The sequence below is a fragment of the Mercenaria mercenaria genome, chromosome 18, assembly GCF_021730395.1.
Source record: "Mercenaria mercenaria strain notata chromosome 18, MADL_Memer_1, whole genome shotgun sequence".
NCBI classification, from domain to species: Eukaryota; Metazoa; Mollusca; class Bivalvia; order Venerida; family Veneridae; genus Mercenaria; species Mercenaria mercenaria.
In genome coordinates this window covers 51,855,002-51,870,322 of record NC_069378.1, presented here as the reverse complement: position 1 = coordinate 51,870,322, position 15,321 = coordinate 51,855,002, and the positions used below count along the sequence as shown (strand labels likewise).

The 15,321-nt window shown below is 34.3% G+C and overlaps 1 protein-coding gene across 1 annotated transcript in view; it reads left to right on the top strand.

Annotated features, from left to right (window-relative positions):
• The first annotated feature begins 1,212 nt into the window (after positions 1-1,212).
• Positions 1,213-15,321, top strand: part of LOC123538389 (uncharacterized) — a 62,174-nt gene continuing 48,065 nt past the window's right edge. Inside the window, exon 1 of the mRNA XM_053529938.1 lies at positions 1,213-1,787. Coding sequence (XP_053385913.1) covers positions 1,429-1,787 — 359 coding nt within the window. The 5' untranslated portion in view covers positions 1,213-1,428. The remainder of the gene's footprint in view (positions 1,788-15,321) is intronic.

Sequence of the window (15,321 nt, the reverse complement as noted above, 5' to 3'; positions counted from 1 at the left end):
ACCCTTTTATATATGCGCGTTCCATGGCAAAGCGTAAACGTCATTCGGCCATAAAACGGATAATTCGAAAGGAAATGACGTCAACGTAAAAAAGCATCAACAGAGACATAATAAAAAGAAAATATGTTTGTTTCAGTGTAAGGTCGAATTTTTTTTCTTGTGAACACCATAATTTACAATTTCACTCGTGGCGACGCCACTCGTGAAAATATTCCATTGTGGTGTTCTTTCAGTGAATTATACTTCGAACTTACACTGACAAAAAAACGTCCTCTGTATATTTGTTTGTTTCAGCGCGAGATAAAATTATCTTTTCCCGAGTGAACTCCAGATGCAGTGTTTTCGCTACATGTGAAAATGTTCAAGAATGAAAGATAACTTGAAGTCGTGATGAACGATCTGAGAAGAAAGTTCCATGTTCACCGCCGTATTAATACATCTGTCTTAAATTTATGCTATCATAAAAAGAAAAATGTTTATTGGAAAACGAAGCATTTGTTTCATTATGATTCCACTTGTCATAATTGTGTTTAATATATACATTATATTTTGTATATAAATAAAAATATCGTTTTTAGTTTTGTAAAAGATTAAATGATAGAAAAGTAACTCTTAAATAGATTAAGGCTTTGATAGTATACAAATATCTTTCAGAAGTATGTTAACCATTTACTTCACTTTTTAACAATTCCCCAGGCAGCACAAAGCCTTTTTACAATCTACAAGAATTCATGCTTTAAGGCAACAGACCCGTAACAGAAATATCGCTTGCCATAACAGTTCCATCAGACCACTCTCGTCTCCCAGGTTCATAGAGCAGTCTGTCAGTTACTATACACTTGGTATCTGATATTGAAAAGGTTAAAGATATATAACAAGCCTTTGCAAACGATACGCATATTTTTTGTGATACTAGTAGAAGAGGGAAGGATTCGGAACTTTGTCGAAAACAACACAAATCTGTGTCATATAAAAGCCTGGTCCTCGAAAATGAGGTGACACTATAATACATAAACATACCGATATTACTTTTAACTTTTATTGGTGTCTTTACTGATTGTCATAGCGTAAATAAGAACACAATTCAGAGGCCATGAATGACAGTTGCTAGCTGCTACGTTATTTAGTTTATAATTTTATTTTATTGCGTTTTTTTAGCAAGAAAGAAAACGATGTAAGGTTAATGGACTTGAAATTCAATTTCATTTTAAGCATTAAAACTTAACTACTTTGTTTATCAAGTATTAAATACTTTATCACATTCTCCTAGTATATGGCATTAGGAAAAAAGCTACTTTCGTTTTCCTATTATATTACATTAGGAAAATCGATACTTTCGTTTTCCTATTATATAACATGAACAAAATCGCTACTTTTGTTTTCCTGATATAATTAATAGGTAACTATAGGCTACGCCAGTGTTTGAAAATGGCGTCAGGTTGGAAGTTCGGTAGATCACAAATTAACGCCTCTGATGCGTTATATGATTTTCCTTGTAATCCTTGTGCCAAGGATGGCAAGATTATGGAAGCAATATTTCAGTGTATGGACTGTCAGATATTTTATTGTCACAGATGTGTGACGGGGCATAACAAATTCACTGAAAACCACAATGTATTGGACAAGACATCAAAACTATTCGGTCAAGGTCAAAGACAGCCGGGGTCATTTTCATCGAATGAATTGCCGACGAATTTATGCGAGGAGCATCATGGACAAGTGATCCAAATGTTCTGTGGACAACATGACACAGTTTGCTGTACAATATGTATTGCTATGAAACATAGGTAATCAAATTATTTATTTGATATGATATTTAATATACCAATTCCATCTCCGCTCCTCCAGTTAAAATCATATGAGTAGTTTACCCTGTCTATCCAGGGAGTCTGATTCCTTCTTTATCTATATAAACCGCCATTTTGATTTTTGTGGAGTCAATTTTTGAAATCGGTCGGGCGTGACTTTATCGGTGTGTTTACATATCTATCCAGTGTAGTGTAATGCTCAGGTGTTTTGTATTTTATTTCGGGTATTTCTTTCAGAAGTTTAAGATTTTAAAAATTATAGAAGATGAAAACTGTACATTTCATAAATTGACAAGTCAGACAAGATTTGACAATCTTCAGTAGCTTAAGGCTTGTTGAACTTGTAGGTATCCTTAAGTGATCGGGAAATTAGATAATGTGTCTGCTGTGTTTTCCTGTATAATCCTTTATAAACTCAATACACTCTGTGATCAGGGGGAGGCTGCCTAAGTGCGGGCTACGGGACTTGTTCCCGCTCTCATGAGCTAAAACTCAATAAGCATATTGTTAAAAGCTAGTTTGAAATATATTTATAATTAAGAAATGTTGTTAAATAGATCAGTAAACAGAACTGTTTTAAAAGACTTATTGAACATTGATTATATTCATGAAATTAGACTGAACATTTATAAGTTACTGTGCATTGCTCTTCGTAGAAAATAAATGTTAGAACTGTTGTAATGTGTTGTGTTCAAGACAAACTTCAGGCAAGCTTCAGGTACACAGAACACGTGCTACGTTACACCAGTAGCAGACGATTAAATAGAGAGCTGCACCATGAGGTGAGTCATCGAGAAACAATAGGTGGAGCTTAAACGTGTTCCAACACACTCAAGGAGAACAATACAGCCCCTTTATTTTAAACAAAATATGACGCATTCTATTTTCAAGGATCTAGCCACAGTTTCACTTTATATCGCTACTATTTATTTAATTTAACCCAAAAATAAAAGAACCTTAAACCACTTCGAGCGCATTTAGGAGCGCCGTGAGCGCATTTAGGAGCGCCGGGAGCGCAAGCGCTCGCTGCTCTGCTGCTGCGGAGACGGCGGCGGCGGTGGATCAATAGAAAAAAGATACTTCAGTGTTAAATTGTATATATAATAATCATAATAGTTCAGACAGCCGAAGCGAATGGGTCGCATTCATTGATTGATAAAGAAGCAGACGACAAAGGCGTTAATAATATACCAGGCATAATTCCTTTTGACGTTATTAAAACAGACACTATTTTAGCTTGAGGATTAAACATCAATATTATAGAACTTGTCGCGTGTTTAACCTTATAATCAATAGGTGTGAACCATATATTTTGTAATCTTATAAGACTAGTAAAAGCATTTATCCTTAAATCGATTTTTTTTTATAGAACGGTATCATTTTCTTCAAGGAGTCCCATTGGAAGGAAGTCAATATGATTAGTGACATTTACATCTATCTACAAAGTGACGAAAGCGATGCATATTTTGTAAACAACGATACTAGCCATTTCAAAATACAATTGAATGAGCCTATATACTTAGAAGGTATATGGAAAGTGGCTTTAATGGAGTTTCACGCTATGGAAAAAGTGAGATCGAAATCTAGTGACGGACTTTATGTGTATTCAGATATTTGTGGCGAAAGTATCGTGAAAAGAAAAGCTAGTCCTTTGCTGCAACGACTTAAGTAAAACAAGAAAAGTGGGTGGGATTACAAACTTGACGCTCCTTACTACCTACCTGTGAGAAGAAAAGAAATTCGGGAATTGGAAATACATATAAAGCAGGAAGATGAAACCTGTTGTGCGCCTGACACTTCAATTAAAATGATATCCGTTTTTTTGCTAAACTAATGAAAATGTAGTCGTGACTTTGATATTGACAAAATTGTTAAGACAAAATGAAATGAAAATAACAAACACTATTATGTGTAGTAGAAAAATTAAAAATGAATGTTTATGTAAAATATGAAAAAATAAATTATCATTAAATCTACAACTTTTGTTGACTTATTGGCTAGTTTATCAAATCTCTCTCAATATTACGTTTCCCGCACACGGTGTAACTAACACCGGGATCCTTTCACTAGCCATGCTTAAGGTTATAATACGCCTACCTACCCTCCATTGTTCCGCTTATTTAATGTACTGTCCTCTATTGACATCAGATATCTACCTATTGGTAACCCGATCCCCTTCTTTCGTCTGCTTGAAGTTATACTTGAAAAATAAATCGTCTGCTCGATGTGGTTTACGGTTCTTTTATTTTTGGGTTAAATTAAATAGATAGTAGCGATATAAAGTGAAAATGTGGCTAGATCCTTGAAAACAGAATACGTCCTATTGTTTAAAATAAAGGGGCTGTATTGTTCTCCTTGAGTGTGTTGGAACACGTTTAAGCTCCACCTATTGTTTCTCGATGACTCACTTCATGGTGCAGCTCTCTATTTAATCGTCTGCTACTGGATAGATATGTAAACACACCGATAAAGTCACGCCCGACCGATTTCAAAAATTGACTCCACCAAAAACAAAATGGCGGTTTATATAGATAAGGTGGCAGGAGAGTGCAGATTTGCGAATTCCACATTAACGTGTGGGTACCAGTGTTGAAAATATCCATAAACTCTTTTTTTGCTTATTTTCTTGAAACTACTATGACCATTGCAGATACTATAGACTACAAAAAGACGACTCCCGGTCCTATGCACCTGTCGCTTTCCATCCAGATTAGTGAAAATTGGCCAAATCACCCAAATTTTAATAGACCCAAATTAGCCAAACCCGGGCCTCACTTTGAACTCTGCCATTCATCCATTTTATTTTTTTTAAATCCAATTTCGTAGCATATATGTATAGTGCGAACATAGATGCATACCCAGGTGGTGTGGAATGTGTCTCCCAACCATCACTTTATTTCCCTAATTTTCACTTGAAAAAAAAGTGGAAGGATGACAGCCGAGCGTCGGCCGACTTTTGTCCTGATGTTATATTTTAGCCTCAACCGGAAGTACGGAGCTGGGAAATTTTAAAACACCCCCCATGTAAATAATTAAACCGTTCCTCATTCCCCAGATATATTAAAGAATTAATAGTGATAAATAACCAGTAAGATAGATATGCCTTTATATCTACCCTGTCATGTTTATACAGAAAATCGACCGGGGCCAAACTACGAAACCGCTCCCCTGCCACCTAAAGAAGGAATCAGACAAAGCTTGGCGGTGTGGGGTTCTATCTCCGCTCCTCTAACAAAATCACACGGACATAGGGGGTTGTGTATGAGTGTGTGGGGTGGGTGGTGGTGGGTCGGACCTTGAAACTTGCGTGTAGGGGGCAGAATATAGTTAGCTATTTACATCCATCTGTTAACCCTAAAGAAAACAAGGTGAAAATACTACTAAACTTATTTGGGTTGCAATACAATTTTTATTTAGTTGCCAAACATTTTGCCACTTTGGTATTTCAAGAGCGGTCAATAACATTTAAGTGTTTACACCATACTTTAAAATAATAAGGAGATGTCCTTGGAAGACGGCGGCTATTGGAATATGGTAAAGATTTCCCATATAGTGTGAAGTAGTAGGTTTCGGAAAAGTTCCGTCGTTTTTGCATGATAGAAACATGTGGAATGTGCAATATATTTCCATGGAAAATACTGTTATAGAACATTGTATGAAAAATGTAGCCGATTAAAATGAGGAAAGCATATCATTATTCAAACGAATAATAACTTCTGCCCAAAAATCTCAGGTCGAGTCGAATCTCCAGAAAGCGGATATTAAATCGTCAAATGTATATGAAGAACGTCTGGAAGCAAGCTTAATTATATTTGCCTTTTTTCCCAGTTGGACAGTATAGATATTACAAAGATATTTCCCGTATATGTTGATTATAATATATTTAATGATTTTTTTCCCACTCGCGCAATACATCGTCTATTGAGGAAATTAGTTACTTTTCTAACTTTGATTAGTCTGATATCATTTTGCCGGTATATTTTAAAAAAATAATATTAAAGGTAGATATATCCAACTGCTATCCTAATGTTGAACATTGCATCGGATTTTTGTGAAAATGACTGCTGGCTAAAGAATTATTCTTGACTGCTTAGATACTGCGAACAGTAACATGATAAAAAAGTATTGTAAAGATGCAATATCTTTTAAAAAATAACATTAAATTGCCCAAAGGTATACTTAGTTTGCATTTCATTAAAATGTGGCGGCTTTGATGTCTTGCATCAATACATTTCTTGTACTTTATGCAAATGAAAGAACTACTTACATAAGTTCTGAGAAATATCTCAAGTAAGAAAATCGAACAGTTCACGACAGAGCCTAAGTTAGTGGTCAAACTCGAACATTATCTAAATATTGCAAAAATATATAGGTCATTGCACAAGATACATGTATCTTCACAAATATACCGATTGTATGAATCCGGACAATTAATACTGATGCAAAAAGTATATGTAATCACATGCACATGAGTCAATTTCTTTAAAAAAAGTAATGCATTCATTTTTTTTTTTGTTTCTTATGTTTTGTAAATTTACACTTTCATCTTTGATTGATAACAATATCAGCGCACTATATCTATATCTAACTGGCAGCAAATCATGCATATATATATAAGAACTGGTGACAGGGACTTAAATGTATAATGGTATCGTTCTGAATGTTAATTGTTTGATCACATCTCAAGTTTGATATATTCAACGTAATTGTAATCTAAAATTAACTTCATTTGTCTTACAGCGTTTTAAATTGGTTCCATTTTGCTATATTTCCTGCCTCCATCTTACTATATCACTTTTAATTGATCTAATATGTTCATACTTTCGTCTTGTATACAGCGCCTCCACCATTTTCAGTATGCATTTTAGGCTTGGACTCAAACAATTCGAATAGTCGTTACTTCGTTTTAGATATATATTATAGGCCCTGTACATAAACTTTGCACAGCTTTTTGCTGTAGCATATGCCATATTCATGCTAAATGTAAGATTCATTAAAATCAATGCACCATGTAGGCCTATAAATATAGGAAAATAGGTATATTAGCATTTCAGAGTAAAAGTTTCAGATTTCAAACGGTGATGAATACGGGCCTAGCTGTACATCAAGTGCTGTTAAAAGATGAAACGATAGAGAAACGACTGTTATCATTAACGTTAATTTCAGCTCCTGTGAAGGCGTGGAGTTCATCCCAAACATTGCCAAAGGACTTTTGAAGAAACAGGACAAGCACAAAACTAAATCATCTTTGAAGGAAGTTAAAGATACTTGCAGAATCTGAAGACCAAGATGCAAAATGAATTGAAGAAGTTGAATTTGCAACGCGATGGTATATTGGGTGACATTCAGAAGTTTAAGAGAAACTTTATAGCCAAAATTGAAGAGTTAGAAAGAAATTCAATAAAAGCGGTACAGGATAAGCATAAAGAGATTGCAGATGAAATAATTACCAGCAACAGGAAAATTGATGGCATGTTGAAAGAAGTGGAAAATCACCTTGACAAACTCAAACAATTCAACAAAAGTAAGAATGAAGCTCAGCGTTTTGTAGATATTAAGACTGGTGAAGAGAAGATTTCAGAGGGAAATGATTGCGCCAGACTAGCTTCTGAAAAAAGGATGGAAACGTTGGTATTTGGGGTGAACAATAGCGTTATGACTTGCCTGCACGATGTGCAGTCTCTTGGTAAACTACAGATTGTGAAAGACGATGCTGGTAATGAATCTATTAAATTAATGTTTATCTTAATTTGTTTTCTCCATCCATTTCATTTTCCTGCTGGCCATAATGTTTTTCATTTTGCTTCAGTAAAATCAAATAAATGAAAAAGTAAACTTCTATATAAATATAGAAATATCAAGACGGTGATATTATATAAATAATGCTTTGAATAGTAAGACGAATGATACTTTCTCTTGAACACTAGCAAGATGCGAAGTAGTCCTCATCGGTACATAGTTATCCTATTTCACATTATGTTTCATACTGCCATGAAAACTGAATACTACTCTGACAGCAATTCGAGATGAAAAGGCAAAAACGTTTATATGAAAGTATTCTTTTTCAGTTTTAAAAGTGATCATCTTCGAATAGTCGAGCTATTTTACTCACCCTGGCGTCGGCATCGGCATCGGCGTCACACCTTGGTTAAAGTTTTGCATGCAAGTACTTATGACTTTCATTAAAAGGCATATAATTTTGAAACTTATTTTTGTTTTTTTCTAGGTCAATTATCAACCTCACTGGCTCCGATCCAGTCTCATGTTTCTCGGCGTTGTAAAACTAGGTGACAGCATCAAGTCCTATAACTCTGACTTTTGGCCAAATTTTGCCCGTTTTGGACTTATAAAAATTAATCCTGGTTAAAATTTTGTGTGCAAGTATATATAGCAGCTACATAAAAGGCAAAGAGCTTTGAAACTTATTTCTTTCTTTCTCTAGGTCAACTTCCAACCCCACTGGGTCAAGTCACATAAATCGGACATGTATTTTGGGCAAATTATGCCGCCTTTGGACTTAGAAGATCCTTGTTAATGTTTTGCATGCAAGTTACTATCTCCAAAACAAATGCAAATATTCAGTTGCAACTTCATATGTGTGTACTGGGTTATAAAACTAGGTGATAGCGTCAAATCCATCCCATAACTCTGACATGCATTAGTCCAAATTGTGCCCCCTTTTGGACTTAAAAAATCCTGGTTAAAGATTTGCACGCAAGTACATATAGTATTACTTTAAGACATACAGCTTTGAAACATATTTTTTCTTTTTTCTAGGTCAATTACCAACCTCACTGGGTCAAGTCTCATAACATGGCATGTATTTTGACCAAAAACCCACTGGAGCTGACCATTATCTTCAAAACTTGTAAAAATGCACGAGCCATCAATTTCACGTCATCTTTCTCTTCTGGTTAATAAATCTTTTTCAACTTAAATTTTCCCCGATAGCTTGAAAATTGCCCAGGTGACACCATTGCATAAAAAGAAAAAGTACACTAAGTAGTCTAGAGAAAGGGAACTACCGCCCTGTCAGTATTTTACCAATTTTATCAAATATTTTTGAGAGAGCTATTAATATTAAAGTTGTAAAGTTTTTCGAACAACATTTTAACATGTATTTATCCGCTTTTAGATCTGGTTACGGGTGTCAAACGACTTTTTAAGGATAGTTGAAGATTGGAAACAAACCTTAGATAAGAACAAATATGTAGCCTCAATTCTAATGGATTTTTTAACAGCTTTTGATTGTCTACCACATGATTTACTCATTTTGAAACTTAAGGCATATGGTGTATCCGAAAATTCCCTAAAATTGATATAAAATTATCTTAGTAATAGGAGTCAGTGCATTAAGCTAGGTCAATTCAGTAGTGTTTTTAAAGATATCTATAAAGGAGTTCCACAAAGTTCCATTTTAGGGCCGATTCTTTTCAACATCTTCATAAACGATATCTTCCATTTTGTACAAGTTAGTAAATTGTATAATGATGCTGTTGACAACATTCTATCACATGCAGATCATGATATTAATACTTTTGTAAAAACTTTGGAAAATGATAGCTTATCACTCATTAAAATGGTTCTCATATAATAAAATGCAGGCAAATCCAGACAAATTCCATGCTATTGCTATTGGTACATTGTAATAAAACAAAGAAATGTAATATCTCCTTCGATCTATATGACAACATTATTTCATGTGTAAAACTGTTAGGAGTAACTATTGATTTAAAACTTAATTTTCATTCTCATGTTTCGAGTATTTGCAAAAAAGCACCTAGGCAATTGAATGCATTAAAACGCATTGGACGTAACCTATGTAAATTAGGTAAACTTAACATTTACTATTCATTTATCATGTCAAATTTTAACTTCAGTCCATTGGCTTGGCATTTCTGCGGAGAAACTAACACTAAAAATAGAAAAAAATGGAAGAAAGGGCTTTACGTTTCATTTATATTGACTATAGTTAAGATTATGCCTCACTTCTAAATCAATCTCGGCTTCCGTCTTTGAAATTTAGGCGTCTAAGGACAATTGCTATTGAAACTTTTAAAATAATTGATCGACAGACTCCAGCTTACCTTCAATGACCTTATAATTATTAATGATAAACCTTATTCTTTTAGGTATACAAACACTTCATAAGTGCCACAGGTAAGGACAACAGGATATGGTAACAACTCCTTCGTTCTTGCGTTGCCAAGCTTTAGAACTCCTTTTCTCAACAGTTTAGAGATGAGTCAAACCTAACTCAGTTCCGGAGTTTGATCAGTGCTTGGAACAGAAAGAGTTGTCGCTGTTCTTGTTGTGCCAACAATGCATAACTGTTGCTCCTGTATTTATGCCAATGCTTCTTAAGTACTGCATGTTGTTTGTTTTATTTTGTTTACTTTTAACTTCAATACATAGCTTGCCAATGCTTACTTCAAGGATGCCATTTTGTTGATTTGCTCTGCTTATAGTTGTGCTAGATACCAATTATATGCTTATGTATTTTGCAACCGGTAACTGCTTTTGTTCTTTGCTTAGTTTGCATGTTTTTGTATAATTTGTATAAGTTTGCATTTTATAGAACATTTTTAGTATGCTACCTGAGAGATAGGTGCTCATCAGGTCTCTTTGAATCTGATTCAAGGTGATATAAGATTTTTGAAGACATTTTTAGCTGGTGCATTTTTGTGTTTATGTTAATTTTCAGAATTTTACTGGTTAGATCTTAATTTAGTTTTAGACTGTGGTCAAGATTAGCACAAACCTCTCAGTTTTTACCTTGTATTTTGAAGTCCTGCAGCTGTATTATGTATAATGTGCTTTTTATGCTTGATAATTCATGTGCTTTTCTATGTGCTTATTTGTTTGTACTGTAATGTAACTGTTATTCATATTTGTTGCTAAGTAGGCCAATAGCTATTCATAGCTAATGTTATTATGTTGACATCCGACTATAAATAAAACTGTGTATCTTGTATCTAAGAAAATCCTTGTTAAAGTTTTGCGTGCAAGTGACTGTTTCGAAAACGAATGCAGACATTGAATTGAAACTTGCCTGAGCATGCAAGTTACAATCTCACAAACTAATGCAGATACTAGATTGAAACTCTATAGATATTTTATCTTTATGGTAATATTCCTACTTCTGGGACAACAATTCGAATAGTTGAGCATTTGCTGTCGTACGGACATCTCTTGTTGTTTTTGACACTATATATTTATAGTTTTACTGCCAACAACAATGCTATCCAATAATATTGCGAAATCGTCGCTAAAACTATTTCCTTGATATTTCTTCATTTCACATTCAGTGTATATACCATATTATTTCAGGTCCGAAAAGAAGTTTATCATATATAGAAAAGAAGAATGGTGATACTTTGCCTAGACCTCAATTTAACTGTACAATTTGTACGAAGAGGTTTGAGAACGAAAGACAACTCATCGGGCATGACTGTAATTGATTATATTAGTAACTATGATACTGTATAGTGGACGCAACTTGACCCCGATGGTTGACCTTTGTATTATTTCAGGTCCGAGAAAAAGTTCATCATGTAGAGAAAACAAGCCAAGACCTCAAAATACAGCTAAGCCATTTAAATGTAGAGACTGTGGGAAGATGTTCGAGACCGAACAGCGGCTCCTTTTGCATGACTTAAATTTTTATAACTGAATTAAAACATCTCGTTTTGACAACTTCTTATCTAATTGTCTTTCCTTGTATAAAATCATTCTGATAATTAAAGAAGAATACGAAACGAAAGTTGGATTCAGGTGACTACATATTTTGGATTCATGTTTATATATAAAGATACTAAACTGTTTAATTCAAATTGAAATTGAAATGATACATTAGGTACTATTTTAGCTGCATGCACCAGTAATTAACTTGTGTGTCGTGTGAGTATATCGCATCGTAATAATAAATGGAAGAAAAACATGTCACAAGTATGAATTTAAGCATTTATGTTATGTTGCTGTGCGCATGACAACAAGCGCATAAACTCTGTTAAACTACCTAAACAGAAAGAAACGGATACAGGAAACTCTTAGATCGCCATTGTACAAAATACTTGATTGAGCTGGTTTTTATCCTAATCATCTGGACCATTTCGATGATTCCAGTTTATATTTATTTATGCCTCGTTTTCAGTTTGAAGAAATCGTTGCGCTCGTTCTGCTATTACTTTAACCTTTCAGACGCTTCGGTTCTTTAAAAATAGAGGAATAACTATCCCACACTGTAGAAACAAAATGTGATTGAAACTTAACTAAATACACTGATTTCTGTACATATTGCTATATTAATTCAATAAAATGTACAGACATTAAACATAATGTCTTGGCCTAATATATGCCACTGTCAATTTGTTACTAAATACTTGTAGATCTCTTTTTTTTTTTCATGCAAATATTGTATAATTACGATCATGGACATACAAAAGAATACGGTGGTGTGTCTTTTAATTGAACAATCTTGGTATTCAGTCGGTTGCGCCTGCCTATAGATGCATGAAAAAGGTTCAAATTCAGGAATAAAACGTGGTTAAAGAGGCACCATAAAATAATTGTATTTTTTTGTATGCCAAAAAGAGATTGACTGAATAAGTCTGCAGATAAAGATGTGAAAACAAATCCCACATTTTTTTCAAGAAGGGCCTTAATTGTCCACCTGAAAACTTGTAGTATAGCCTTATATTACCTGTATTAAAAGGATGATTTTCATGAAGCTTATGTGGCGAAAAAAGTAAGTCACTAGGTCGTGCTTGGTCTTTAAATGTGGGTTTGAAAGCCTCAGCGCGCAGTATAAACACAACCATGTAGTTAATACCTAGTTGAAATTGAAAAGAACCTCGATTTATATCATATGTTTAAGGTATTATTTCTGCGAAAATATAATCTGAAATATCAACTGACGTGATTTTAAATTTCCTTATTCGCATTGTAAATCTTCTCTATGTTGTACCACCAATATCATATGTACCACAATGGAAATAAGGAATATATGTGTTTCTACTCTAGGGATCAATATTTAATAATATTGTTCATATTTGATGTTTGCACGGTATATAATTTTATGCACCATGAATGTTTAAGCCATATCATATATGTACATCAGTGATATACCAACAATTCTCTCTCGTACGCACGCGCCAGTGCCAGTGCTAGTGCGTAGCCAGTGGTTTCTGGAACACTCCATCATAAAGGTGGTCAATCATATTTGAGCAACATTTTATGACATTTTTCAGTTTTCAGATATTTTAGGATGGTTCATTTTTGTGTGTGTGTTATCCTTGGTTTGAGTGCAATTGACATTGTTCCGCTTCCTTATCTAAATCTATTTAATTGACCCGTTTGTGTGTTTTGTTTGTTTGTTTTTTTTTAAATTAGTGCCTCATGATAAAATAAAATTTCATTGCTCTTACTGCCTTTTTTTACCAAATGTCTTTGACATACCATGTACAACTGCGTATATGCCGAAACAAATTATCGTTATTTTATATTTTGCCGGATATTTATTTTAGGAACAAAGATTTACATTAAAAAGAGTTATGTCTTAGTTGGAAATGTATATTTTGCTACTGTTTACGAAATTTTGCAATTACTTCCTTAAATATAAAAGTATCTATAAACTGGTCTTTGACTATATCTTTTGAGTTAAATATATTTTCAGTTTTACATTATACATTTGATAGTTATTGGGACATTGCAACGACCTGAAACAAAATGCAAGTTTTAAAACAGCGTGAAGCTTCGGAGTTTGTCCATTTTATATTTATCTTGATTGCGCAACCAAGACTGACAAAGGGAGGTAATAATACAATTAAATGTAATTTTATAACACATGCATTTATATGTACATAATAGTTACATGTATCAATGGTACATTATCTGTGCAAGTTGAGGTGTGTTTACCCCGCGAAGCGTCTGAATGATGAACTTTGTTTAATTAGATGATAAATCACAGGAAGGCCTTAATTGTTTTCATTCTGACATGTTCATTGACATGTTTAATGAATATTATGCTGGATTTCATTTACCCGAGGAATAATGTATCGGACGTCATGTGGCAATTTCACATCATAATTGACGTCATAATGCTCTCTTACCGGTCCGCGCGTCAACCGTTGTTTATCGCAGAATATACAGAGCTTTATTTTCTTCTTGTTTACTGGCAATCAAATTGAGCCATGATAGAATGACGTATTCAAAAACGTTGTGTTGGTGCCACATGCGTTTACCTATATGTCGCACTTTCGATGACTTTGCTGCACCGAATAATTGAAATGACTGAAAGATGGATGGCCTTGTAGCGCAATAATAATAAAACACAAGATTTTAGACATACACCTATAATTGACAATGAATAATACACAGGCACTAGTATCGCACCTGGGACAAAAAAGTCAAATTCACTTGCCATTACTAACAAGTATTACTAAACATGTAAATTAAGACCACCCACGACCGTCAGTAGCATCTGCTACAAGCGTTATAACATTATTCCATCGGTTTTCGATATATTTCTCCTCCGCTCCGCCATTGAACAGAATTTCTTCGGTGTTTTGGAAAGTAATTTTTGACCGGCCAAAAGCGACACACCTCCGACAGAACCACAACGTTTCGCACAAAATTACTCGGATATTTTCATATCACTTCCAATGGCGGAGAAATATATCAAAAGACCGACGGAAAAATTAGAAAAGTAAATTAGGCCTACCGCCTGAAACAGACTCTACTGACGGCCGTGAGTGGCCTTTATTTACGTGTTTAGCTATACGTGTTAGTAATGGGAAGTGAATCTGATCCGTACTCGTCTGACAACCATATTATGGTGGCACACGTTTTCGAATCATTTGGTTGTGCCGCATTTCTATCTACCTGGTACTTCCAGCAGAGAGGTGCTCGTTTTCTGATAGATATTTTATGATCGGAAAGAACTATAGAGACTCTCATTTTGTTTTACTAAATACAAACGTGAAATAGTGAAAGCTAGTTTGTGCAATTTTCTGGATAATCTTTTTCACAACGGCCTAGGAAGTGAACCCATAGCTCGCAGGCTCGAATCTCCAGGTTCGGGCCTTCAGTAGACATATGTATCTTTTGAAGAATTTTATATTTCACTACATATTTTTTCATTGTGGACTCCTTTAAGATGAAAACTAGTTTTTTATCGGTCTGGTCATATTTTTTGTCCCAAGTCCGATACTCGTGTCTGTGGAATAACATAATAATTTTAGAAAATTTGGTTAAACTAAATGAATTATTGGTTCACGAGTTTGTTACCGACTACAAATTTTCCACGTACACCAGTGACAGTTGTCACGCTTCAAGTATAATAAAAAAATCTGCAATATTAGATCGGATAAAATGAATGATGATAATTACATAACAAATTGTTTGCATGCAATCGGATCGGTAAGCATGGAATTGTTTTATCACGTGTTTTACGTTCCTATGGTGAAATAAAAACATGTAATATTTTTGGCAATACACTAGTCAGGAGGTAGGG